The 26,731-nt window shown below is 45.8% G+C and overlaps 1 protein-coding gene across 1 annotated transcript; it reads left to right on the top strand.

The window, feature by feature from the left end:
* The first annotated feature begins 1,951 nt into the window (after positions 1–1,951).
* LOC109287442 (annexin A8-like) lies at positions 1,952–26,325 on the top strand. The gene is made up of 13 exons (XM_019502537.1): positions 1,952–2,061; positions 2,168–2,214; positions 7,002–7,092; positions 7,370–7,464; positions 12,282–12,395; positions 12,875–12,965; positions 14,198–14,277; positions 16,090–16,149; positions 16,901–16,994; positions 19,826–19,921; positions 20,158–20,216; positions 24,265–24,387; positions 26,005–26,325. The coding sequence occupies exons 2-13, from the start codon at positions 2,194–2,196 to the stop codon at positions 26,062–26,064; spliced, it is 984 nt and encodes a 327-aa protein (XP_019358082.1). The 5' UTR covers positions 1,952–2,061; positions 2,168–2,193; the 3' UTR covers positions 26,065–26,325.
* The last annotated feature ends 406 nt before the right edge of the window (positions 26,326–26,731 follow it).

Raw genomic sequence — 26,731 nt, 5'->3', positions numbered from 1 at the left:
ATGAGGCCCAGCGAGTGGAGGTCTGTAAGAGCAGTCCAGGCCTGCATCTGCAAACTACTGGACTGCACGGGATGGGGAAGTGCTTAGCACCTCACAGGCAGCATTAGCATCTGGCAGGGTCAGGCCCTCTGTCGTGGCTAAGATCTGGTGTGGCATTACTACAATTTGGCTCGAGAGAAGCACTTGACCTGTGGTGGCTCTGTGGTAAAATCTCTCTTCTTTTTGGTCTGAGAGATGTATTTTGATTTCCAGGGCTTTAAACGCATGCACACACGCACGCACACTATCGGGGTGTCAAACTCATCCAACCCTGGGGGAGGAGTGGTGCAGTACTGGTCCACAAGCTGGACTGGATCCACAGACCAGCCCTGCATGCTGGATCTAGTATGTGTGCTGGAGTGGCCACCACACGTAGCACAGACCCAGCTGTCACCTTCAAATACCATGGAGTAATTCAGGTTTCCACAGAGTTTCTTTTTGAACTCCGTTTGCATAAAGCTTTCAGTGTTCCAAAGTAGTCACCTTTTGGCCTGAATTTTTCCATATGTGGGACCTGATCTGCATTAAAATAGCTCTAATGGTCACTTTGCCAACTGACCAGTATAGAAGGTATAACTGGGGTCTGCTGTGACAGTGATTTCTGGCTGCCCTTGGCATAGATTAGAGAATTTGCCTAATTTCTTAAAAACCAGGTGTGGAGCTACTTCATGGACACAGCATGCCTGAGAGCCAGAGAATTTGGGAGAGTTTTTTTGCCCAACAACGTTTTGTGGTTTCTATCTGATTATGATCAGGCCATGGTGATATGCCTGATCATGACTGGGGAAAAATGTCATTTTGCAGCCCTGTTAACCACTTCGGGGAGCAGGAACATAATTGCTTTCCAGTTTGGACTGTTATTAAAGGAAAGTTGTTGACTCCGGCAGTTCTGGAAAGCAGAGCATAACCATCGAGTGAGAGAAAAGCCTTTCTTTTATGCCCATCTTCCAAAGACCTGCCTAGCCTACTGGTCTCTAGGGCAGTCAGCTTGAATGCATGGTGTCACTCTGCTTACACCAGCGAATACTTGTATGCTGCACATGTTGTTGGTATGTGTCACAATCAGAGTGAGCACTTCAAAACCACACATCAGATTTCAAGCAATCCTGCAGCTGGCTTAAAAATCACAAGGTAACCCAGCCCCCTACATTGTGAGATGTTATTTTTTGCTTTCTGGTTTCTAAGTTACCCTCAGGTTATGTTTCCAAGTTTTCCTCTCCACACGTAACCGCTGGAGGCACACTTCTTTTTAAATGAAAACTGAAATTCTCACATAATCACAAGACCCCGTATGCTGGGTCTTTAGGTTAACATCAGGTATCACAAGATTTGAAAGACTTGGGCACCAAGTATACAGATCACTTCTCTCCTCCTGTCGGTCTCTGTTGCGGTGGATGTTGGAGGACCTTGAGAGAGAACAGAGAACCCGGATGGTCTAACGGGGAGAGGGTGCTTCTGGGGAGGGATCTTTTCCACGGAGCTCTGGAACTCGCTTCCCATTTTAATCTGCCCAGGCTGGATTTATTGGACTTCAGTGAAACTTGTGTGGCTCAGCTTCTTCCATGGGTTTCTCTGGGGGCAAAGGACAGGGGAGCAGGCTAAGCATATTAGTTTCTTGTTTTGCTGTGGTCCAGATAGAGAGAAATTGGTTTCAGTGATCCCTGACTGTTTTGCCCTGCAGTAGTACTGTGTTCTGGGAAGTTTCCTGTGCAACATTCTGCATGTTGTACAAGTGCCTGGGGCTCAATTTGGAAACATCCACAGAAAAAAATAGTCCTTGTTCTAGTTGTCAGGCAAACGTGCATGTACAGATCTTCATAATCCAAGCAATGTGCTCTCCCCCTCTGAGATCAGATGTGAACAAACAAGTTGAGCCAGGTCTTTAGGGTGTTCCCTGGCAGGATTTATAGAACAGGAAGACTCATATTTGCAGTGCAGTGGAGCCAGTTAGACCCTGGCTTATCTAGATGAAAAAAACCTCCAGAGAGAAGTCAAATTATTCCTTCTTCTTCTTTTCTTGTGGTGAGTTTTCAAGATTTATTTTCTCTCTTTCTCCTTTTCTTGCTCAAATATTCTCAACTCCTTTAACTGTGAAAGATCTAATAGGTGTAATTTGCTTTCTTACCAGGAAAAGAAATCACTGCTTAGAAAACTATGGCATGGTGGAAGGGCTGGGTAAGTAGAAATGCTGAAGTGAGATGCTTTCTGGATGTTATTTTGGAAGATAATGAACTGTACACATAGGATGTATGGGTGCAAAGGGCAGAACCCCGTTTTCCTTCCTGTGCCCAAATAGCAATTATCCAGTTGTGTAACTGCCATTTCTGGCACTTACATGCAGTTTGTGTAAGTTTCCACCTGGCTCTGGAGCATGCACATTAGGTTACATGCTGGCCAGGCAGGTAAGTGCCCCCATACACATGTATGCTGCATGAGCATAAACCATGATATTGTATCTAGCAAAAGCCAGGAGCCTCCTATTTATTACTCTGGTACTTAAGTGGTCAGGGCACTTACCCAGGAAGCAAGAAGACATGGATCTAGGACACCCATCCCATGTCCCTAATGTCCCATCCTGGTTCTATAGCCACCAGACTATAAGTTCAGTATTATCCAGTAGTCCTTTGGAGCTGGACCCCTGCAAGGAGAGGGATAGGCAAGAGGATGAGAGCAAGCCAGGTGTTATAGGACAGCTGTTGCTTTGGAAGGGAGTGGGCCCCGGGTTCTAGCCTTGACCCTCACTCCCATTGGGGTAGAAACTTCCATATTCTCTCTATTCATTTTAGTCTATATTAAATGCAAATAAATGCAAGATGCAGTATCTTAGCTTCCCTAATGACATGGCTATGGGATTAGAACACAGGAGGACCTTCCTTCCTTCTCCTCCTGTTTTTGTTAGGCCACAGTTTTGAGTCTTATTTTCAGGTGTGTGTGCACAGAGCTGGGCACCTGCCTGGCCAGAGTATGCTCTGTAGCTGTGCAGATGCTCACAGGTCCACACTGTACATGGAACAGGGTCACAAACTCTAAGTACCAAAACTGGCATTTGCATGTATAAAGTGAAATAGGATTCTACCCAAATAATACACTACTCCTACCTACAAGCTGACCGTACCTGATGCAGGATAATCTGATATCAAGGAGAGAAAGCAAGATCTATCAGGACTTTAAGAGTTCTAAGTGTTGAATTTTATTGATAACTTTGCTAGTTTTAAAGAAAAAGATTAGCACTTTTACAGGTTATTTGCTTGTGAGCAGAGTTCAGGTATATGTGTTGTATACTGATGTGGGGAAGAATTTACGGGGTGGTGGGGAGACAGGTAAGCTGGGGAAATGTGTTCTGCATTAAGAACTGAAAGTTGTGAACCCCTTGGTCATTCTTCTCTCTTGTGGCCTGGAATTCCATAGCCTAAGTCCAGCTCCTATGAGAACTCTATTGCCCACTCTTAAGAACCACCAGACTGATAGGCAGGATGATTGTTTCAGCTGTGGTGATAGGTCATGCTCTTAGAAGGCGATGTGGTCTCAAGTAGTTATGTCCATTACTGTGGAGGGTCTGTAATACTGGTTCCGAGATCTGGAGCTGGACTCCAAGTCCTATAAGGATCACAGTGCTGCTTTAAAGTCCAGGTGACTTTGATAAGTATGTTCTAAGTCTGGCTCAATGATTATGTTTTTCTGTGGTTCAGATCCAACATATACTTAACGGTCAAAGTGTACAGGAAAATGACTTTGGGGAGAAGTCTTGGCTCTGTTGAAGCCAGTGGCAAAATTCCCTTTGACTTCTTTGTGGTTGGTATTTCACCCTGACTTTATTTCCAGCTCTTTGCAAATCTATACATGATACTGGTATAACGTATAGGAGTGCCTGTAAGACATGATCCTTCTCCTTGCACACCCCTCACCTCACTGGTACCAGGGTTACTAGAGACACTGTCAGTATTTCCCTGTAGTTCAGAGACAGAGATGCAGGGCAGAATCTGGAAAACAGTGAAGATAAAGAAAGAGCAAGAGACCACTTGCAAAGGGCAAAACATGTCTGTTTTTCAGCTGTGACTGCTGTGGATACAGTTGGTCAGTAAATGGAGAAAACTTCCTGAAAAATATTTAAAGTTATTTCCATTTTTTGAGGGTCCCAAATGGAATATTTTTCAGCTTTTCAAATAGTGTATTTTTTAATCTCTGTTTTCCCTTGTGCTTATCTTTCTCCTCCTATTTCTTCCCAGGAACTTTTTTGAAATTGCAATAGTTTAGACATGTATTTTTCCTCTTTCTTCCTCCCTCCTTTCCTCCCACCCACATTTTGCAGAGGAGTCCGTCTCTCTCTTTTTTTTAATTTGTTTTTCCTTCTTCTGCTCTGTCCCTTTTCCAAACCTGGAGATGTTTGAAAAGTTATGAAGTGAAAAAATGAAAAGGGAAAGAGCCCTAGATAGCCTACTATCTGTTTTGCCCATAGCAGGAAAGGAAAAATGGTGGGAAATTCTACAATTTTTGAAGTTTTTGAATGTTTTTACTTTTTGAAAAATTAAATAATTGAAAGCTCAATTCAAAACTAAACAAAAGGAGCATTTTCACCATGTTTAGAAAACGTCAATAAAATATCTAGTGAAAAAACTTTTTGAAAAAAAACACCTGGATGCTCACCTTGCTCGGGTCATCTGACCCCAGCAGTCTTTCCTGCACAAGCTCAGGGGAGCTGAACCTGATGATCTTGAAGTCTCTTCCAGCCCCTAACATCTATGAATATCTACTGAAAAGGAACTCTTGCCCATGAAAACTTTGACAAATTGCTAGTTTCTGGTAGAAAATGTTTTGGCTGGAAAAAGGTTTATTTCTCTATTGGCAAATCAGAAGACTTAATTATCATCCTCTTCGGTGTACATAGATTCCTCTGCCTGCCTCTTTCATGCTCACCTCCATTATCGTGCTTATATGATGCGTGTTCATTCAAGTTAGTTAGTGCTGCCAGTTTTTCCTTGGAATCGATCGGAGCCAGACTCCAGTCCTAACCTGACATGACCACACCTTTCCCACTCCCTTTGCCATGACAGTCATAGAACACAAAAAGAGGGACTGTGAAGTATGAGTCACGTCTGGCTCATTCTAGCCAGAGCAGACTGTAATCAGTGATGGCAAAACTCTCAGAAATGGTCAAGTAGATGAGTTTCTACTGCCACCAGGCCCAAATATAAATTAAATCTCACCTCTGCATTTCCCAAACTCTCCAAACTTGAAGTCACTGTGTACTGACCTAGAGCACCCCTCACAAGTCTTCAGCTTGGACAGGCTACTCCACAATTCCAGAGGATCAAAGCTTTGGACAGCGCTAAGGTATCTCACACTTGCCACCTATCTCCTAGGGCTGTGTGAATTTTCGCCTGCCATTTTGTTTCAACACTGTTTCGACTCATTTCGAGCTTGAAACAGCGAAATTGAAATGAAACTAAGGGCTTCGAAACAGCCTCAAAACAAAATGAGGCTAGTCGGGCTGGGGTTGGGAACTCGATCTAGCGCTGGGGAGGGGAACTGAGTAATTGGGCTCAGTTTCCTTCCCCAGTCCCGGGTGGCAACACCAGCTTCACCTCCCTCATCTGGCAGGCAGATCAGGGGCCCTCAGCCCTGGGAGGACTGGCACAGCCACAGCAGCCTTCCCGGGGTTGGGCCCCAATCTGCCTGCCAGATGAGAGGCTGTTTTGACCTTCCCCATCATAGCCAGTGGGAGAAGTGTCGAAACACAACAGCTGTTTCAACTCAAAATGAAATTCGAAACAAAACGTCATTCTGTCCAAACCTCGAAAGTCAAGTCAAAATGGAACAGTGCCATTTTGCGCAGCCCTACTACCTTCAACCCTGCCCCCTCTGCTGGTAGCAAGGAGGGCAGGCCATTAGGTCTCTATTATGGCTGTAGACAACAGTAGGGTGACCCTAGATGTTCCCTCTGGTGCAATCTGGCAATTGAGTTACCACAACACCACTGCATCCAGGTTGCATCAAGGTTGGGTCTTGAAGAGAGTGGCAGAATCTTTACAATTCAGGTAATGGAGAAGTGGGAGCAAAGAGGTGAGAAGGGACAGTGTAGTCAGGGCAACAGGTAACGAAGACATTTTTAGCAGCTGACTTTGGGTGGTTACAAGGAGACACAGTTATAAAAATGTAGAGATTGGACCCTTGCTGGCAACTTAAAAGGAACCAACTTTCAAAACCATGCAGAAAACACTCACTATTCCCGTGGACTCATTTCTGAGTCTATATGTCAAACAGAGGTAGGCACAGGAGCACTGAAAAGACAGTATAAGCACATATTTTACTTAATTGCTTCTGTCCAGGTTGCTGGGGTATCATATCAGTTGTTTTCGGCAGATGTAGATCTAGAAGACACCATCATAGATAACAAGGCTAGAAAGGTCCATTAGGTTCATCCAATCTGACCTCCTGCAGAGTACAGGCCAGGGAATCTGTTGTGATATTTTCTGCTTGGGTGCAAACCCATCCTGCTTTTGCCATCTCTTCAACAGAGGACTCTGCATCTCCTTTTCTTAAGGTTTATCAGGCAGTCCAAGTTCTTCAAGTTCCATAGCTAGGTATGGGGTTGGGGAGGAAGAAGGGAAGGGCAAAAAGCAGCAGCACTCACCCCCTAGGCTGCAGAACTGAACAGGCTGTGACCAGGATCCTAGATCCACCCATTAGGACTTGGCTTGGGACTCACCGATCTTACTTCATATTGTACATGACATTACTGTTAATTTCATACTTCACAAGGAAAGGTTTGAGACATTGTAGACAGAGTACTTGGGAAGCCAGATTCTGTTTTCAGCTCTGGATGACCTTAAGTATGCCTCTTTTCTTTCCTATGCCTTAGTTCCTACATTTGTAAAATAGAGAAATATGCATCTAACTTTGCAGAGAGAGGTCAGAGATCTAGCGGTGCAAAGCTAAAAGTTATGAAGATCTTTTTATTTCAGCATGATGAAGAGGGCAGCTCAGTAAAAGGCAGCCTGCAGTTTGACCCTGCCCCTGATGCCCAAGCTCTGTACCAAGCCATGAAAGGATGTGGTGAGTGAACATTTTTTATTACCAACATATTTAAATCCTCCTGCACAGAAATTATAGAGTTAGTGCAGTTTAAAGCCCTTCTTTGAAACATTCATAGCTGCTGATGCCATCACTTGCTATGGGATTCAAATCAGACATATTCCAAAACATGCCCAAACATTTTCATAGTCACAGCAGAGAGTCTGAGAAGGCTAGATGAGTAATAGTGGCAGGGTCTGGACAAGTCTTAGCTTATTCTGCTGAAACCTGTATATATGTTTTTTATTGTTCTCACCAGGGACCAATGAGCAAGCTATAATCGACATCCTCACCAACAGAACCAATGCACAGCGTCAACAGATCGCCAAATCATTCAAAGCACACTTTGGAAAGGTTATCCAAAAATGACATGTTCTGTGTGTGTGTGTGTGTGTGTGTGTGTGTGAGAGAGAGAGAGAGAGAGAGAGAGAGAGAGAGAGAGCGTGAGCAAGTGCACTGTTCTCTCCTGGATAAAATGTTGGATTTGAGAGAGAGAGAGAGAGAGAGAGAGAGAGAGAGAGTGCGTGAGCAAGTGCACTGTTCTCTCCTGGATAAAATGTTGGATTTTAACTGTTTGTATCACCCAGTAGGATGTGTTTTTTCCAGGAATCACTTTCCATACAGAAATGTGAGGCCAACTCTGGTGTGGAGAAAATAGTGCATGATTTGGACGGAGAGGGGAAAGTAGTGAGTGGTATCAATCAAGAGCAGCTCTCTGGGGAAAATAAAATTCAGCAGTTAACAAAATGGCAGCAATATAAGATCCCAAAAAGGAAATAAATAGGGAAGGAATAGGGTCATCGACAGAGTGATTTATACAGCAAGATCTACACTAAAATGAGAGCAAGGTTCTGAAAACAAGGGCACTTGTACACATGATGGGGGTTTAGTCTCCTAAATTGAAACAGTGGATTTTTAATGGTGAAGATTGAAAACCCACTGTTTCAATTTAAGGGATTTTGTCACAGTTAAGACAAGGGGCCAGTCCTTCTTTCTGTGTTGTTTTTTTTTTTTTTCTCTGCGAAGCCTGCCTGCTTCTCCTGTGGCTGGTGGGCCCTCCAGTCCTTCCCTCTGCAGTGGCAGCACCCCCAGGGTTGCCTGCGTGGGCTGCTAGTGGTCTGGGGGCTGCCCCAGCTCAGGCTCAGTGAACAGTTGAATTGGCCTGGGTGCTGCCTCCAAGCTGGGTCAGCCCCTGGCCCACTAGCAGCCAGCCCATGGCAGCCCTGGAGGGCGCTGCCGCTATGAAGGGAAGGACTGGAGCCCCTCACAGCTCAGGGTCCACCGGCAGCTTGCCCCCGCAGCTGCAGGCAGGCTCTGTGGGGGGGGGAAAAAAAAGGGATCAGGCTTTTTTTTTTTTCTGGTGGATCCTGCCTGCACAAGCTGCTAGCAAGCTGAGCAGCCTCTGAGCTTTGGGTTGCTCCTTCCCTTCATGGCAGCGGTGCTCCCCAGAGCTGCCCGGGCAGGCTGCTGGTGGGCGGATGCTGCTGCAGCTCAGAGGCAGCACCTGGCTAGATCCAACTCTTCCGCAAGCCGCCCAGGGAGCAGCACCCCATGCGCTATCCCTACCACCTTCCCGCCACCTTGGACCATGCAGAAATGGGCTGAATTGCCCCTGGGGCAACACGGGAAAGCAGCAGGAGGGTGGTTGGGTGTGCTGGTGGCCAGAAAAGGTAGCGTGGACAGTGCACAGAGCGCTGGAAGCCCAGGCAGGCTTGGGGAAATTTGGGCTTGGAGGGCTTCCAGTGTGCCATGCACCATCGCTGCTGCCATCTCTGGCCCCCAGCACAGCCAGCTGCCTTCGTGCCACTTCACCACACTGCCCCAGGAGCAAGCCAGCCCATTCCTGGGTGGCCCCAGGCAGCAGAAAGGTGGCAGAGACAATGCACATGGCACCAGAAGCCCTGGCGGGCATGGAGAAGAGTGGGATCCAGAGCGTGGTGTATGAAATGTGCCTGGAAGGGGCCTGCAGTGCAACAGTCCAGTCTGTCCCCCTACCACCCGGTGGGTGTGGTTTGTTGGTGATGGGCTGTTGTTCCCCCCAAAACCTGTGAGTGTGTATCCTGAATCCTGTTTCCCAGTAAAGATAAAGCTGTTTATCATCCCACCGGTCTCTGCTGAAAGCTGACCCAAGGACAGACTCCCGGGGGCATGGAGGTCTGAGTGAGTACCCCATCCCTGGGGCCCAGTGGCACAGAGTAAACATTATATGGTGTCAGAAGTGACCTGTCTCTCAGTGGAGTCACCAGCAGCCTGATTAAGAGGGTTACAGCTTTCACCTGCAACTAAAATGAAATGAAATGAAATAATGGAGCATTTCAAACCTCTACCAGCATTGTCCTTCACTGGAAATCTTGGGGAGAATTGGAGGAGATGGGAACAGAAGCTATGGTTATACCTTGCAGTTACAAAGGCTGAGGAAAAGGCAGAGGATATAAAATTGCAGTTATGCTTCACTGCATTGGGGATAAAGCCCTAGAAATTTACAACAACATGCCAGGCGTGTTTGCAGACCCTAATAACAAAACCCTCACAGAGGTGCTTGCAGCATTCAAGAGCTACTGTGAACCCAGAAAAACCCCCTATTTTTGAAAGGTATCAGTTCTGGCAACTTAGATACAATGAGGCAGCAGGCATAGATGATTGTTACAGAGCTCAGAAGCAGAGCACAGCATTGTGAATTTGGATCTGCTGAGGACGTTATGTTGAGGGAAAATTGTCTTCAGCATAACTGACTGCAGACTCAAAGAAAGGCTGCTGGAAGATCCCTTCCTCACTCTAGCACAAGCTGTGGATATCTGCAGAGCAAAGGCTCTCACAAGTGCTCAGGCTGGTGTTAGCACTTTGCAAAAGCAAAGCAAACCACCAATGACACTTGCTCCACAGGAGGGCCATCAAGCTGCGAAGGGCAAAGTTTGCAAACAGTGTAGAAGTACACACAAGCCTAGATCTTGCCCAGCTTTAGGAGAAACTTGTTACAAATGCTCCAGAGTGAAACACTTTGCAAAAATGTGCAAATCAAAGGGAGAGGCTCCAAAGTCAGCAAAAACAGTCAGTACCCTACATATGGGTGCAGTGTTTGCAAAGCAGCACTCGCTGACCTTTGATAACCAAAATGCCTGGTATAGCAAAGTGATGATTGCTGGCTTGCCAGTTTATTTTAAGTTAGATACTAGAGAGGAAGCAAATACTATTCCAGTAGATGTAGCAAAGGCTTTGCAAGGACAAGTAGGCAAAACTCAAACCCATGTTACTTAGTTGCATTTGGCAAATCAGGTACTAATGAATCCAATTTAACTTTTTACATAGCCGACAATAGTGACCCACCAATACTTGGTAGGGTGGCATGAACCACCTTAGACCTCATCAGTAGAGTCCATGAAATGGCCCTGACAATACTTGCAACCAAGGCAGACCTTCTCAAACTATATCGGGCCATTTTCAACAGGTTGGGCCAATTTCCCAGTACCCACCACATCTATGTTGACCCGGCAATACCACCAGTGGTGCATGGATGTAGAAAAATTCCTTTTGCAACCTTAGGCAAAATGAATACCTTCCTCGAAATGCTGGAGTCTCTATGAGAGTCATTAGAAAGGTGACTGAGCCCACACCCTGGGTCAATAGCCTTGCAATCTCACAAAAGTAGGATGGTTTGCTATGGCTTTGCTTAGACCCATGAGACCTCAACAAGGCAGTGCTGAGGCAGCCCTTTTCTATTCCCACTGTCAGGGATGTGCTAAAGAGCTTGTCAGGTAAAAAGCTGCTCACCATTCTTGATGAAAAGGATGGCTACGGCAAGTCAAATTGGACAAGGAATAGGCAGAGCTGTGTACCTTTAACACCCCATGGGGATGGTTCCACTTCAATCTCCTTCCCTTTGGTCTTAAGCCGACTAGTGAAGTATTCCAGCAGAAGAATCATGAGTGCCTTGGTGACATTCTGGGAATCCACATAATCTGGGATGACATGCTCATCGTGGCAGCTACCAAAGAGGAGCGTGATACTCCTGAAACTGCTCCTGGAGAGAGCACATCTGAAAGGAGTAAAGTTTAATAAGGACAAAATACAGTTGTTTTTTTATTTAGTTGATAGTGTTAGGTATATGGGCCATAACGTCTCAAGAGATGGTGTCAAACCCAACGATGACAAACTGGGAGCCATCAACAGGATGCCCCCTCCCATAAACAAAAAAGGCCTTCAGAGACTCCTCGGAGCTATTCAGTACTCGATGCAATACATCCCACATGTGTCCAGCCTGATGGCCCTGCTGAGAGCACTTCTCAGGAACAATGTTATCTAGCAATGGGGACTCAAGCATCAGGAAGCCCTGGATAAGCTCACGCAAACCATCACAATGGCACCTGTGCTCAGGTACTTTTTAACCCAGCAGAGCAGCTGGAAATCGAAGCCAACACATCCAAAGATGGCCTAGGAGCATGTCTGTTTCAGCAGAAGCAGCCAACTGCATATGCTTCAAGGACTCTAACACAATCCGACAGGAAAAAAGAAGGGATTGGGCCCCTCACTGCTTCTGCCTTCAGCCTGCCTCTCCCATGGCTGGGGAGCAGACTGTCAGATTAAATACTGGAAAGTTACGAGTAGCTACTTATCTGCAAACTAAACTACATGGGGCTGTAATTTAGTTTCCAATGTAACAAACTAATTTAAATTACAAACCCCCCCCCATATGTAAAGTGTGACACAAACTGCAAAAATGGGCAATTTTCATCACGCATACAAGTGCCCCAAATTTTAAGCTGACTGTGGGCCTGACTGCACCATTTTTAAGCACACATTGCACTTCAGGCATCTGAGTATTCTCACACCTCACTTATCAATTCTGTTTAAAGTTATGCTAAGTTCGGACCTTAATGTTTCAGTTCCCCACCTGCAGTACAGAGATGACAGTAATTTACCCATTGCTCCCAGAAGATTGTAAACATTAATTTATTAGCATTCATGATGCACCCAGATACTAAAAATACCCCCCGTAGATCCCACTTGCATCTAAGTCTTTAAGCCAGCCTCTGGGTGCCTTTATAGTAACGTAGCCAGTCAAACATTACTGACAGGCTTCACTCTATTGACCAGGTGGTAGGATTACATGTGGGGACTGGGAGTAGTGATAGGAAGTGCATTCTTTCCCTAACTGTATGTTGCCCATTTAACAGGACCTTATTGAAAGCTTAAAGTCTGAACTGACTGGCAAGTTTGAGAGACTCATCATAGCTCTTATGTACCCCCCATCCAAATATGATGCCAAGGAACTGCATGATGCTGTGAAGGTAAATGTATTGCAGGCTCTTTGTGAAGCAGCAAAATAAATCAGTTGCTGATTTTCTGTTATGGTTGCATTAATAAAAAATATTTTGTAATGTAATTGGATGACCCCATTGCATAGGATCACTTCTCAGCAGTCCTAGACACACATTACTGGTAGTTACATCTCCACTTAAAAACTTCCCGTTACCAAGATTCTGTGACTCCTGTTCCAAGCTAAACCACTCTTGCAGATGGTTGGAAATAGATGGTCAAAGCCCTGTAAAATCAACATAAGGCCAAAATTGTTCACTACTATGCATATGTTTCTACATTGGACCAAGCTAGTTTTGAGTGGCTCTTGGTTTCATAATGGTCCTTTCTCTCAGTTCAGCACATGATCCAATCTTATTATGATTCTAAAATGAAACTATTTTTTAAAGCTAGATGTAACTTCATGGCTAAATATTGTCTCGTGCTTCTTCCCCTCCTTATCTGTTTAAAGGGTATAGGAACAAGCGAAGGGGTCATCATAGAGATATTGGCATCTCGGACAAAAGAGCAAATCAAAAATATAGTCAAAGCCTACAAAGAAGGTAAGTCAGCTTAGACTGAAGTATTGCATGACTGTCAAAGTGCTCAGCAGAGTGGGGATTAGCTTCTAGTGCTGGGAGCAGGATTTTCAACAGGACTCAGCATTTGTTTACCTGTGTGCTCATTGGAAGACTGACAGGTGCTGGGCCCATTTGAAAATCTTGCTCTAAATCAGTGATGATGCATGCGGCGTACAGGAGTGCATGTGCACCCCCTGAGAGTACTGGTGCACCCCCTGACTGGCCATGCTCCCTGCTTAGGTAATAGGTGGGAGGGGCAGGCGGGAACACCAGTGCCTCCTCTGCAGGTGCTGGCTGGGGAGTGGGAGCGCTGGATGTAGCGCCACGGCCGCTTTCAGGAGCACCGCGGCTGCTTCCCTGTTGGAGAGTTTTGCCGTGGGGGGGACTCCCCCCTGGTTGGTGTGATTGGCTGGTTGTTGACTAAGGTGCCACCAGTTGCCCATGCTCTAAATGTTTCCTTCATAATGGGTAAAGCTGAAAGACATACATGTTTGTGTTCAGGTGGGTAGCAAGTCATCTGAATAAATCTTTATTCTTGTTGGTAGAGTTTGATTTGTTTTTACTCAAATGTGCCCCAGATGGGAATCTGTCCAACATATGTCCATTCATGTCCTTTGATTCCTTCATAGAGTCAGGATAACAGCTGACCTTGAGAGAGGATTTAAGAAACTAAGAGTGCATATACACATGATACTACATCACCATAGCAATGCGCTACAGTGACTTAGTGTCCATGGGCGTCTACCCATGACCGGCAGCTACTTCACTGTAGCAGCGCACTCCCCTATTATAGCACACTGCTATGGTGAAGTAGCTGCTAAAAATAACCGTGCACTGCACATACAGCACAGTATGGGCAGTTACTGTGCTGTGCTTTAGTACTTCTAAAAGGAACTACTAAATCACAGCATAGTAACAACATTGCCATAGGGCAACGTGTAGATGTGCCCCATGATCCCAGTTCAACTAGGCACATGTCTGACTTTAAGTAACTGACTGGCCCTTGAATTAGTGGAGTTAGTCACATGTTCAGTCCAGGTACCAACTGAAGTAACTTAGGTCCTTCCTGACCTGTACAGAGCTGTGTGATGCCCACGTGTCCCAAGCTACCTTCTTTCTATCTGCTGTGTATACATTTGTTTATAGATGACATCCCAATCATTTCTTGTGTCTGTCAGCTAACACCTGCAACTTTCCTTGGCACTCTCTTGTAGAATACGACTCTGACCTGGAAGAGGACATTAAATCAGACACAGGTGGCTACCTTGAGCAGATATTAGTGTGCCTTCTTCAGGTAATGTTAGGGCCAAAAAATGAGAACCAGAGATTTTAATGCCTCTTTTTCTGACAGGGTTCAGCAGTGAACTAGATTCAAAAATGGGATTAGAGCAGTGATTCTCAACCAGGGTGCCACATGCTCCTAAGATGCTGTGAAGTTCCTGTAAGGAATATAATAATAGCACTGTTAGGTGTAAAAATGCCTACACATGATTCACAAGATAGACTCAGAGGGCACCTACACATGTCGACCGAGGATGCATCGATGCACTGTAATTACAGCACGTCAGAGCAGACTTGATTAATTGAGTATGTTGGAGCGTGGTAATTACTGTGCTCCAGCGGACGGCAGCATCATATGCATCAGAGTCCCTGCACTGAAAAATGGCAGTGGGGGTGCTTTGACTAAAGCTCATTTGACAAACTTTAGTTAAGGTGTCCCCACTGCCATTTTTCAGTGTGGGGACACTGATACACATAATGCTCCGGGTGCTTTAATTAGAGCAGCTCTCAGAGCCACTCTGAAGTGCCCCTCCCTCTTCACCCTCCCAGACCACATGTATACATTCCCAGGGATTTCAAACAGAGATCCATGGAGTCAAAAACATTATGACCTGTTGTGGTCTTTCTAAGTTCTTTGCAACCAAAGAATTGTTCTATTATTGTGAAAACTAAGAGCTAGCATTTTCAGAAGGATGCCTTGGGTCCAACAAGGTATCTCAAACAAGTCTCAAACAGTTGAGAAAGTTGAGAACTGGACTAGATGAATTTATGGAGGGTAGGTTCATCAGAGACTATTAAATACAACTCTTTCAGTGACAGAATCTACTCCTAGTGACTGGGAGAGTAAGATAGGAGACAAATTATTCTATACATAACCTGTTTCATACACTTTTCCTCTAAGGCATCCACTGCTTGGCACTGTTAGAGCCAGGATGTTGAGCTAGATGGAGCTTTTGTTTGATCCAGTATGGCAGTTCTTATGCTCTTATATAATATGTGCCCCATGTCACAAGCTGATGTGCTAGAGATAAAAATTATGATGTTATGCACACATGAGTGCACGTATACACCATGCACACGCACACATGCACACACATGCATACATCATGGATTTTGAATTAGATCTCTGCATCTTCAACTTCAAAAGCACAGGAGAGCTCTTTTAGCAGGCACAAGTAGTAGAATTGTAATCACTCTGTGACTACATCCAGCTGAGTAGTGGCTTTCAAAGTGTGTGGTCCATGCAACCCTGGGGTTTCACAATAGGTCATCAAGGGTTCTGCAAAGAGACTGGGGGCAATAGGGGAGTGGGCTGGGAGGCAGTGTACCAGCATTGTGAGGCTGGGTTACCTGGCTCTGCATCAGTCTTTAGGATAGGGGTAGGGGTTCCTTGGCAGAAGTGATACAGAAGAGTTCTGTGAATTTAAGAAGTCTGAAAACTACTATAGTATAGGGCTACATGACTCAATCACATACATACCTCAAAACACTCCAAACAGATTTTTAAAATTATGTTTACCATTTGTGATTTAATCCCTTGCCATACCATGCATCCCATCCTGACAGAGCCCTGCAAAATGGTTACCGCTGCTGTTACTACTACTCCATACTACAGAATAAGTGACATCTGAGTTAAATGATAGCAATGTATTGGTTCTGCATTACAAACAAGGATTTTCTCTTACATTATATGGAACAATACTGGTTATCTAACTTGCTAGGGCTACAAGATTAATCCTTTTGTTTTTGGGAAATGATGCAAAATACTGATACAGAAAATGCTATCATGAGAATATATGAGTGTGTTTTCTTTTTATTTTCCTAGGGTGAGAGGGATGATCCAAGATTTTACGTGGATTCAGAACTGGCACTTCAGGATGCACAGGTACTTTCATGTAATCAGAGGTGGCCCTGAGTTTAAACATTTCTGAGGGTAAGGGGCACGTGAGCCTGTACAGTTTTGAGTCAAGATGGAATTTGGATGAAGATTCAGATCTGGAGATGAACGTAGATTTGTATCTGAATAGAATCCAGTTCTGACGCTCAGTCCAATTTCCTGTTGCCTGGATCTACCTGCCACTCAGTTTGAAATTACCTACTAAATTAAATCCCCATTGTAAAAAAAGAAACCTTAATAATGATTCTTATGGTATTGCCTTAAAGCCCTCAAGAGCTATAAATCTGAATTTTATTTAGAACCCTGTTTTACCAGCTACTTCTTACACAAAGTGCCCTACGTGGACTGAAGCACAAAGGGACTATGGATAAAACAGGAATGTCTAGCTCACATGACAGTAAGAGGCTTTGTGACATCCTTAAATACTGGTATCCAAGTTGCACTACCAAAGCCCCCAGCACATTGCACCTGCTTCGTCCAAGTATGTTTCTCCCTAGGTGGGGTCCACTTTTCAAGTCCTGATTCTCAGGTCCTGTTTTATACACATAAGCCACATCATTTTGAGTCTTTCTATCTTTCCTCTGTTCCCAGCTCTCATGGCCTGAACTTTTACCCCTCTACACATGTTCACAGAAAGGAAGGTTTCTTCTCAGCAAAGCTGCAGAGATCCCTCCCTGCAAAGTTACTATCCTGAACGTTATTATATGAACTGTAAATTATGGGGTTTTTTAAATCACAGACTCTTTATGCTGCTGGTGAGAAGATACAGGGCACTGATGAGATTCAGTTCATCACCATCCTGTGTAAAAGGAGCGCCATTCACTTACTGAAAGGTAATGGGCAGGGGTGATACATTTCCAGGCATGTGAGGAGCTTCTAAAAGGAAAAATCCTGCCATTCAGAGGGGTAGGGCAAGACCAATGCTGGCACACCTGAATGCCCAGAGTTAGGCACCTAGATCAACATTTAAGCACCTAAATTCATGCCCTGATTCTTAGAGGTGCTGACAATTGAATGGCTCCCACTTGTGTGAGTTATGAACACTCAATACCTCTGAAAATTAGGCCATTTAATTAAGGGTCCAAATATCCGGGTGATGGCTTAATTGATCAATCCAATCTAGCAAATCTATCAATCCAAAACATGGAGAGAAAAGTGGAAAGATGGATATTTCCTAAAAGAATTAAAACATGCTGGGTGCCCCTGTCTACAATGACAGCCCCCTTGTCTTCTTCCATCCGGATAAGTTGCTAAAAGTTAGTCCTCATTCTGTCCTGAAGAGCTGCAGCTTTCCCCGCTGGAATCCCTGCACCATGCTCATCTGAGCAGGACAGGACCAAGGACAGGAACAGCTCTGGCAGATCTGGCACACTGGCAACAATTTTTTCAGCCAGTCAGTGAAGAGTCGAACAGACATTGTTACATAGGCTGAACATGCACACACCAGACAATGGGAATACACCATGGGTTTCAAAGATACAGCCTGCAGAGCTGTATCATCTGGCCCCAGTGCTGTCTGCTGCATGCAGCCAGATCAAGAACCAGTAGCATGCAGAGCCCATCTGGCGTGGGCTGCACATGGCATAAGGCCAGTCTGGGGCCCACACTAATCCTGTACACTAGATATGGGACTGGTCTGGTTCATGGCCACTGGTGCTGGATCCAGCATACAGAGCTGGTATGGCACAGGCATCACATGCAGCTTGCATCCCTTATAAGCCCTGTGCACCCCAGACTGGCACCCTAGGCCAGCATTGAGCTCTGTGTATAGTGCATGCCCTGGACCAGCTTCATAAGTGCATAGCCAGAGTAAGCGTGTGCTATATGCAGTGTGTGGGGCTGGAGCTGGTGCACACATGGCTGGTCTATGTTTCATGCAACACCTGCACCAGACCAGCTGGGTGGGCTGGATCCAGTACGTGGGACTGGTCTGTGGGCCTTATCCAGCCTGCAGACTAGCCCCATGTCACTCACCCAGCCCACAGGGCAAATGAGCTTGACACCCTTGGAATACACCAATTGCCTAATGCCAAGTTATACCATATGTGGTCCTGAACATTGTGTAGCTGAAGTCTTTGCCTGAGTCTAACTCCCTCTTTCATTTTCAGATTTAACTTCACAAAATCACATGCATACAAATAGGAAAAAGAAATCATCTACAAAAAATAGCCTCTATAATTTGACTATTTCAGCTTCTGAGAATTCAGTTTCAAGGGACCACAAGCAGATTTGGATTGGTAGCAACTAAAATTCATGACTATTTTGTAAGCTTTCAATCCTAACACTCTTTATGACCAGAATAAAGAGAATGAATCACTTCATCTTCACTGAGGCAAAAGCTGAGTAACAGTATCATTTGAAAGCTCAGTTTATTTCAGTACCATCCCAGCTGAAGTTATTTTGATAGAGAGAGGTCTGAGCTGAATAGGACAATGCCATCTGTCTGTCCAATTCGTTCATCTGTCTGTCAATCCAGATTGACAGACAGGCTCAGGGGGACGTGGTGGCTGCCTATAAGTATATAAGGGGTGTACATCAGGATCTGAGGAAAAACCTGTTCACCAGAGCACCCCAAGGGATGACAAGGTCAAACGGTCACAAACTTCTCCAAGACCATTTCAGGTTGGACATAAGAAAGAACTTCTTTACAGTCCGAGCCCCCAAGGCCTGGAACAGACTGCCTCCAGAGGTGGTTCAAGCACCTACTCTGGACTCCTTTAAGAGACAGTTGGACATTTATCTTGCTGGGATCCTGTGACCCCAGCTGACTTCCTGCCCCTGGGGTAGGGGGTTGGACTCAATGATCTTCCAAGGTCCCTTCCAGCCCTAATGTCTATGAAATCTATAAAATCCATTCCTGCATTTCACTGTCATATTTAAGCACTAAAGTTTGGAAGATTGCTCAGCTTTAGATTTGAAGATCATCGTGCAATGCCATTCTTTTTTCCTTTGCTACTATTCCATTATTCATGTCTAGAAATCAAATTGGCACCTATAATTTTGCACCTGGAAGCATTCTGCATGGAGACTAGGGTAAAATTATTCATTGTTGTGGCAGAACACTTGGTTTGTTCAGCAATCTGAGTGAACTTGTATCTATATTCTTGCTTATGCTTGCTTTTATTTGCTCACCTTTTATGTGGATAATAGATTTGAGTTAGCCATGACACTTATAAACTTTAAAGTAGCAGCCCTATGAACAACCCAGACCTTGCTTTAATTCAATTTTATCTTTGCTCCCCAAACCCTTGACAGCAATAAAAAGACCGTTTGAGTCCTGTTTACCTGATATGGATCAAGAAAAAAGAAGAGGGCTTTCAGATTTGATTTCCAAAGAATTGTGCAAGATGCACATCCCAGATGTAGTCTAGTAATTATGCTCATATCCATGCATATCTGCCTGGTCTTGTCTATTCTTCACCCATGCAGAAACTTTCCTTTCTGCAGGAATTTGCATTTGTGGTGGTTCCAGCATCTTTTGTCTTATTTTGGGGCTTGACTCACAGACTATTGAAGTGCACAGAAATCTGGCCATTCACATTAGTGGTCTTTGAAGAAACCTAAGATAAACCCAATGTATTCGTTCTGTGAAAACTGGGAACAATTGCTGAGGCATTTCATGAGGCATGAATTTAAAAGTATTTGTGTTTATTATTTCTCACAGTCTTTGATGAGTATGAAAAGCTTGCTGGGAAGAGCATAGAAGACTCTATCAAGAGTGAAACCCATGGCTCACTAGAGGATGCCATGCTGGCTATTGGTAAGGGATGCAAAATTGCATTAATTATTTTCTGTATTTGTTTTCCCTTCTACTGCAGTCACTGACTATGTATAGTAAAGTACATATATCCTATGGCACCAGTTTATACGAACTAATGTGTAACCCTTAGCTGAAATGGGGCCTAATCACAGGGAAAAGTAGAGAATATTTCTATTATCTTCTGTCCCAGAGCTGGAATTGTCATGGCCACTAACTGAATGTTTTCGTGTGCCTAGTGAAATGCACCAGGAACGTCCACTGTTACTTTGCAGAGAGGCTGTACCACGCCTTGAAGGTAAGACTGTGTCAGAACATAATCTTTTCACAGGGGCCTGATTCTGGTTCTGGTGTAAACCAAAAGGGTTGTATTTGCAGTAGAGTCAGGGAATCGATGGTGGTGTAAAACTGGTAAGAACAAATAGGATCAGGCCCAGCACCTTTGGAAGAGTTTTATCTACCTTATGACCCCTGTCTCCACTGCACATTCTGTCAGTAGTTCTACAGAAGTTTCTCTAATTACTCCAAGATCTTTTTCCTCAGTAGAAATGGCCAGTCTACCACTGTATGCATAGTAAGGCTTATTTTTTCTATGTGCATTACTTATGAATGTTGCATTTTCTCTGCCACTTTATGGCCCACTCACTCACTTTTGTGACATCTTCCTGGAGCTCTTCACCATCACCTTTACAACTCTAAGCTCTCTCTATTTTCCCCTCAGTTAGAGCCGATTCTCTTAGGGGATTCATCTAAGAAGGTCTGGCATGCTAATCTTCCCAACATCCTCTGTAGCTAAGACTGATGTAAAGTTGATGGCCATTATCTTCCTTGAGGACACCTTTTACACCCTGGCCCTTGAATAGCCCCACTGCCCTCCTGAAAGGCTTACACTTCAGCTGTACTTAATACAAAAAATTATGATTGCTTGTATGTCTTTAGCAACATGCTCAAATTGTTCTTTAGCCTGCCTTTGTTATGTTTTTACACATAACTTGCCAGAGTTTATTTGGCTTTTTAGTTTTAGTGTTTGTCCGTGGACTTCCATTTTTTGAATGATTCTTTTCCCCCTAATGGCCTGGACGGCTTAGTATCGGCTGCTTGGTGTCTTTTTTTAATTTGTTATTTAGTTAGCCATTGTGAACCACTACTCTGGTGTTTTTAAGCAGCCTCCATGCTGTCTGTGGGCTTTTTACCCTATTGAGATGCACCTTTTTGTTCTTGGCTTTCTCATTTCTGCATAGTTCCCCTTTTTAAAATTAAATATTGTAGAGATAGATGTTTAGATAGCTGTCGAATTTGATTCCAGTATGCTCACTGTTACGGAGTGGCACATTCACCATTTCTGTTTGAATCAGATCCCATATTTTGCTCAGGAATAAATCAAGAGTTTCTTCTCTTGTTTGCTCCAAGAACCATGAGAGTATAGTAGTTAAAACAGCACTTATAGGATGCATCTACACATGCAGATGCTGCTGAATTAGTTTACTCCATCTAAATTACTCTGGAGTAAACCCACCATAGGCAGGTGTCTACACACGTGCCCACTTGGAAACAGATGTGCTGTTTCTGGCAGCAGTCTCCTCCTACCCCCTCTGGCCCTGCATCAGCCCCCTGCAGCAGCCAGGGGGAGCTCTAGGCTCCTGTTGGGTCCTAGCCCAGAGGCTGGCTGGAAGCATGGGGCCAGGAGATATCTGTCTCCTGGCAGGGGCTGGGAGATTGCTCCCTGCCTCCTGGAGCTGCCTGGTGGCCCAGGTGGGAACAGTGTCCCCCACTTCTGGCTCCCCAATAGGGGGAGCTTGAAAAGAGCTGTGGGGGAGGGTCAGGTCCCAGCCCCCTGCCTGGCTCCACCCATGGGGCAGCTAGCAGTGAGCACCTGGCTGGGTGGAGATTCCCCACCCAGCTGGGGGCTCACTGCTCGCTTCCCCACCAGTGGATCTAGGCAGGGGGCTGGGACCTGCCCCTTCCCAACAGCTCTTTCCAAGGCCCATGCCTCAGTCATGAATGACTGGGGGGCACCATGGCAGTGAGCGGGGACCACCTGCAGCTGCCACTGGTGTTGTCGGGGGCAGGGCAGGGCAGGCAGTGAGTGGGAAGTGTCTGTAGCTGCCATCTGTGCTGGTGGTGGCGGTGAGCGGGGACTGCCCACAGCCGCCAGTGGCCACGTTGGCAGTGGGTGGGGAAAGAGGGGAACAGCAACCACCCTCAGAAGCTGGTGGTGGCCAATCTCAGGGGGGGCACGTGACCCCTGTGCTCCCCCCCATGCATCGCCTATGGCCTCAATAGCCCAATTAGGGCATGGGGATGGGAAAAAGCTGCAGGGCTGGGACCAGGCCCAGACCAGGACAGTTCCCAGCCATTCCATCTGGGGCAGGTCCCTGCCAGCTCCAGGCTCGGCGGGGAGCTCTCCCCATGCAGGGAGTTCCCTGCCTCAGCTCTGCAATCATGATCATGAAGCTGGGGCAGGGAGCAATCTCACAGCCCCTACTCCAATCACAATTTTGGAGCAGGGGCAGGGAGTTCCTTGCTGCAAAGGAAGTGGGGCATTGTCCCTGCTCAGGGTCCAGTGAAAGAGCCTGCCCCAGCAGCAGGCAGCTCCCAGGGACAGGGAGCAACCCCCACCCCTTGCTGCCTGGCTGACCATCAGCAAAATTGCTCCCGCTCAGCTGTCTATGAATGCCTTACTGCGCACTAAGTATTCAGCAGTTAATTTACTACTTGCATTTGCAGGTAGCAAATTAACTGCTGAGTAGAGAAAATTACAACACAGTAAGGGTCTGCACATATAGACAGTAATGCTTACTATACAGTAACTTGTTCTACTGAGCAGCATAGGCAATGGAAGGGGGGGCTAATGGGGCTGATCCCCCCCAAATGTGGGGCAGTCGTAGGGCCACCAGGCAGCCCAACTGAGGGTTTCCAATGGCTGCAGCAGAGGTAGGGAGGTAGTGGGGCTGGAGCTGGGGCTAGGGGAGGGGCAGGAGCTGCACAGCCAACAGGACAGTGGGACTGAGCTGCGAACGGCTCATCCTGGGGGGGCACGGCTCCTACTGCTGTGCAAGCCCCAGGAAGCATGGGGGGGTGCCCCCAGATCTGCACAGGACAGGGCAGGTTGCTGCTGAAGCTGGGGCCAGGGTTGTGCTGGGCTCTTCCCGGGGATGACTCAGAGTGGGGCAGGTGCAGGGGTCCCAGGGGCTCCCGGGTGGTACTCCATCTCCCCAAGGCTGGCCCCACTCCAGCCTCTGGCTCTGGGCTCACTGGGTAGTGCGGGACCAGAGTTAGTGCGGGGAGGCAGCTGGGGCTAGTGCAGGGCTGGGGGGGGGTGGCAGATTTGCTGGAGTGGGAGGTGCTGGTGCTGAGCAACAACCCCAGGCATGGGGGAAGGGGCAGCTGCATGGCTGCAGCAGGCCCCAGCCCCAATCCATATCCTGGGCCTGGCTCGGCTTGACTCCCTCCTGATCCCTGCCCAGGCCCAGCCCCAGCCCCACTCCCTTTCCTCCCCCTGCTGCTTTCCTCACAGACACTGCCTTGGGGGATGCTTGTGCTCCCCCCACCAAAAAAAAATTTCTCCCTCCACCTATGCTGAGCAGTAAAGCATCTTGTGTAGATGCGCCCATAGTATCTAGAAATTGCATTGCTGTTTCACACTGTGAGGAGACATTTTCCCAGTCTGTATGGAGATTATTGAGGGGAAATATATAAGACCATACGAGGATGTATAAAAAATGTATAAAAGTTATCTATCACATTCTGTTGTGCTGTATGCACCTGATCCCCACTGACAATTATTTAGCATGTTTGCTCTCAGATTTCTTATGTAGAAAAATTCTAGTCATACCTGGTTGTCACGATGGTTCTTTGATAAGAAGGTACGGTAGATTTGCATCTTATAGACTAACAAAATCAGAGGTGCGTACACTTTTGTAAGCAATGGCTTATAGCCAGATATTGTGAAGAAACTGCATATGATGTAGTAAGCCACTGATTGCCGAAGCTCGTGCATCCCTGATTATTTAGTTAGTCTATACTGTGCAAGTCTACCACGCCTTCTGTCTGATTTGAGGCTAATGCAGTGAACAAGTTCTCTCTGTGATAGTAACAATTGTCCAGAGACTAGAACGAGCAGCAGCAATGCTGCTAAATTCATTCCAAGCAGCATTTTGAAATGTGCTCTCTTCCACCTTGGATCAGTTTGCAAACAAATAATTATTTCTCTCCATCTCATTCCCTTCCTCCCTGCACCCCCACTATGCCCCACCACCACCCCTTCTCAAAGTAAAGTGAGAGCAGAACAGATTCCTCCCCATAGTAAATGGCAGTGATGCAAACTCATCATTCTTTCCTTGCAGGGGGCAGGCACCCGTGATGGGACTCTTATAAGAGTTATTGTTTCCAGAAGTGAAATTGACTTAAAACTTATCAAGGCTGAATTCCTGAAGATTGCCAACAAGTCCCTCTCTACCATGATTGCAGTAAGCAGAAGCTTTATATTAGATTATTTGTACCTATTCTATGTGTTTCTAGTATGTCCACCACCTTGTGCCTGCACACGAGCACAGAGGCTGCTCTGACACGCTGTAAGTACAGTGCGTTGGAGCTAACTCAGTTAATCGAGTCCACTGGAGCATGGTAATTGCCACACTCCAGCAGCCTCCTGTGTCTCGTGTAGCAGCATCCCCACAGTTAAAAATGGTGATGGGGTCACTTGAACTAAAGCTTGTCGAATGAGATGATACATGAGATGTTGCAGCACTTTAATTAGAGGGGCTCTTGGAGCCCCTCTAATTAAAGCGCTCCCTCCCCCCACCATCTCACCCCTGGAGCACATGTAAAAGTGCCCTTGGAGTCTGGGCATATTTACAACAATTCTCAGTCAAGGACTATCCCCACTGAGATCAGAGCCATCACCCTTCATAAGTCACGGGAGTAAGGTCAGAGGGAGTCAGAGAACCTTCCTCATTCATAAAGGAAAAAACCAAAGTGAGTTGTGCAGTGTGTTCTGGAGGTGATGAGATGAGGGCATGGCTAACTAGGTTTACAGTCTCAGTTTCTTCACCAATGAAGCTCCCCTTGTTTTGGACTCAGTGCAACAACTGGAGAATCATTAGCTTCACGATGCTATTTTGATTTACAGCAGCTGGGGATCTGCCTCATATGGTTTGAGCAAAAGGTCTAGAAATGGACCTTTCCCCAACCCTACTAAGCCTCTGGAATTAAATTCTTATTATCTAGAGGTGGAAGGTCCATCCCTTTGTGAAGAGCCATTGTAATGCCAGTTTTCTCCTATCCTGTGTTCTGGTTCATTCCTTTCCCTTGTGCAAAGGGCACAGAGGCCCCATCATGAGCACTCCCCATGAGAAATCTCTGTAATTAAGGCCCTTCCATCTAATCTACATTGTCAGCATCTGTCATGTTGATTAATGATCAGTTTATAAGGGTCTTGACCAGCATCCCCTCTAAGCTGCATGGCGTGCGTGGCTGCGCAGGCGTGCCTGGCAGCGCGGCATGAGCGCGCCTGTGTGAGCGCGCACACCATGCAGCTCAGAGGGAACGCTGGTTGACTGGATATTAATTCTTCCTGAAGAGCTGCAGTAGCGCCCACCCCACATACTCAAAGTGGATGAAACCAGACTCCTACCACTTTCTCATTAACACTCCACTAGACTGACTGAAATACTTGTCTAGTTCCTAAAAATGCACAGCTTCAGGGCTAAGTGCTCCATCCGTATAGTTCTGGTGAGCAGAGAGCACATGCACACTACGCAGTGGAAATCTAAACCTAGTGGGCTCCATTTTTAGCTCTCACTTACACTGATTTTTATCTCAAGTAATGCCATTGGCCTCAGTGGAGTTGGTCCTGACAGATTGTCCATCAGGTTCAATAAATTTGACAATCAGGAGAAAATAATTGGGCTTGTCTCTCCTTTCACTTACAATACAGCGTCAAATAGGGACAAGTCCACAGAAATCAACAAAGTCTGTCTTTTTCCTACTGGAAGTTATTCCAGTGAACTACACGGTCAGCACGTGACTTGGAGTTCCTTTGAACATGCTTTCATATTCACTGTTGTTTGATTTGTCTGTGTCAGGGGGACACCAGCGGTGATTACAAGACTGCCTTGCTGAATCTGTGTGGCAATGACCAATGAAGAAATCTTAAGTGAAGATGTTGAAATGGAGGCAAAGAGAACATCAATTGTGAATAAGTGTCTGGAAATGTACACTTAGAAACCCTGACCACTGAACAAGTAGGAAAGAGAAGATTTGCCTAGAGGCAAGGATTTTCCAAAGCCACCTCTGGGATTTGGATACACACTGTCCAAAAAGTGCCCCAAATCTCCTAGGTGGCTTTAGAAATGTTGCTATGGAGTCTAAATAAATTAGCTTCTGTCGTGTTCTGTATAACCTCCTGTTCGTTGGAATACGCAATCCGCCAGTAGGTACTTGCCCTGATAGGGGCTTTTGGGTTCTGTGAGTTATTAAGCAGCCTCCCTTTCCACTGCTTTCAGTGAGTGTCTGGGCATGATCCTGCATGCCTACAGCTCATAAACATGCACCTATAAACTGCTCTATATTTGGTAACCCCACTGGCTTCAATAAGACTTGCAACTAATAGCTCCATGCAGAAGCAGTCCCTGAATGAATGCTGACACACAACAATATTTCAGAGTGGAGAGTTCAAACCTAAGGGGCCTGATCTTGTTGCCTTTATTTGCATGAAAAGTCTCTAAGACATCAGTGGGAATTCTCACATGAAAAAGGGTTGCAGGTAGGAACAGAGCCAGGATGCATGATGATAATAGCAATAGACTGGTT

This window comes from Gavialis gangeticus, unplaced genomic scaffold (genome assembly GCF_001723915.1).
Source record: "Gavialis gangeticus isolate Ggan-Ray unplaced genomic scaffold, GavGan_comp1, whole genome shotgun sequence".
Lineage (NCBI taxonomy): Eukaryota > Metazoa > Chordata > Crocodylia > Gavialidae > Gavialis > Gavialis gangeticus.
This window is presented reverse-complemented; position numbering and strand designations above follow the sequence as displayed.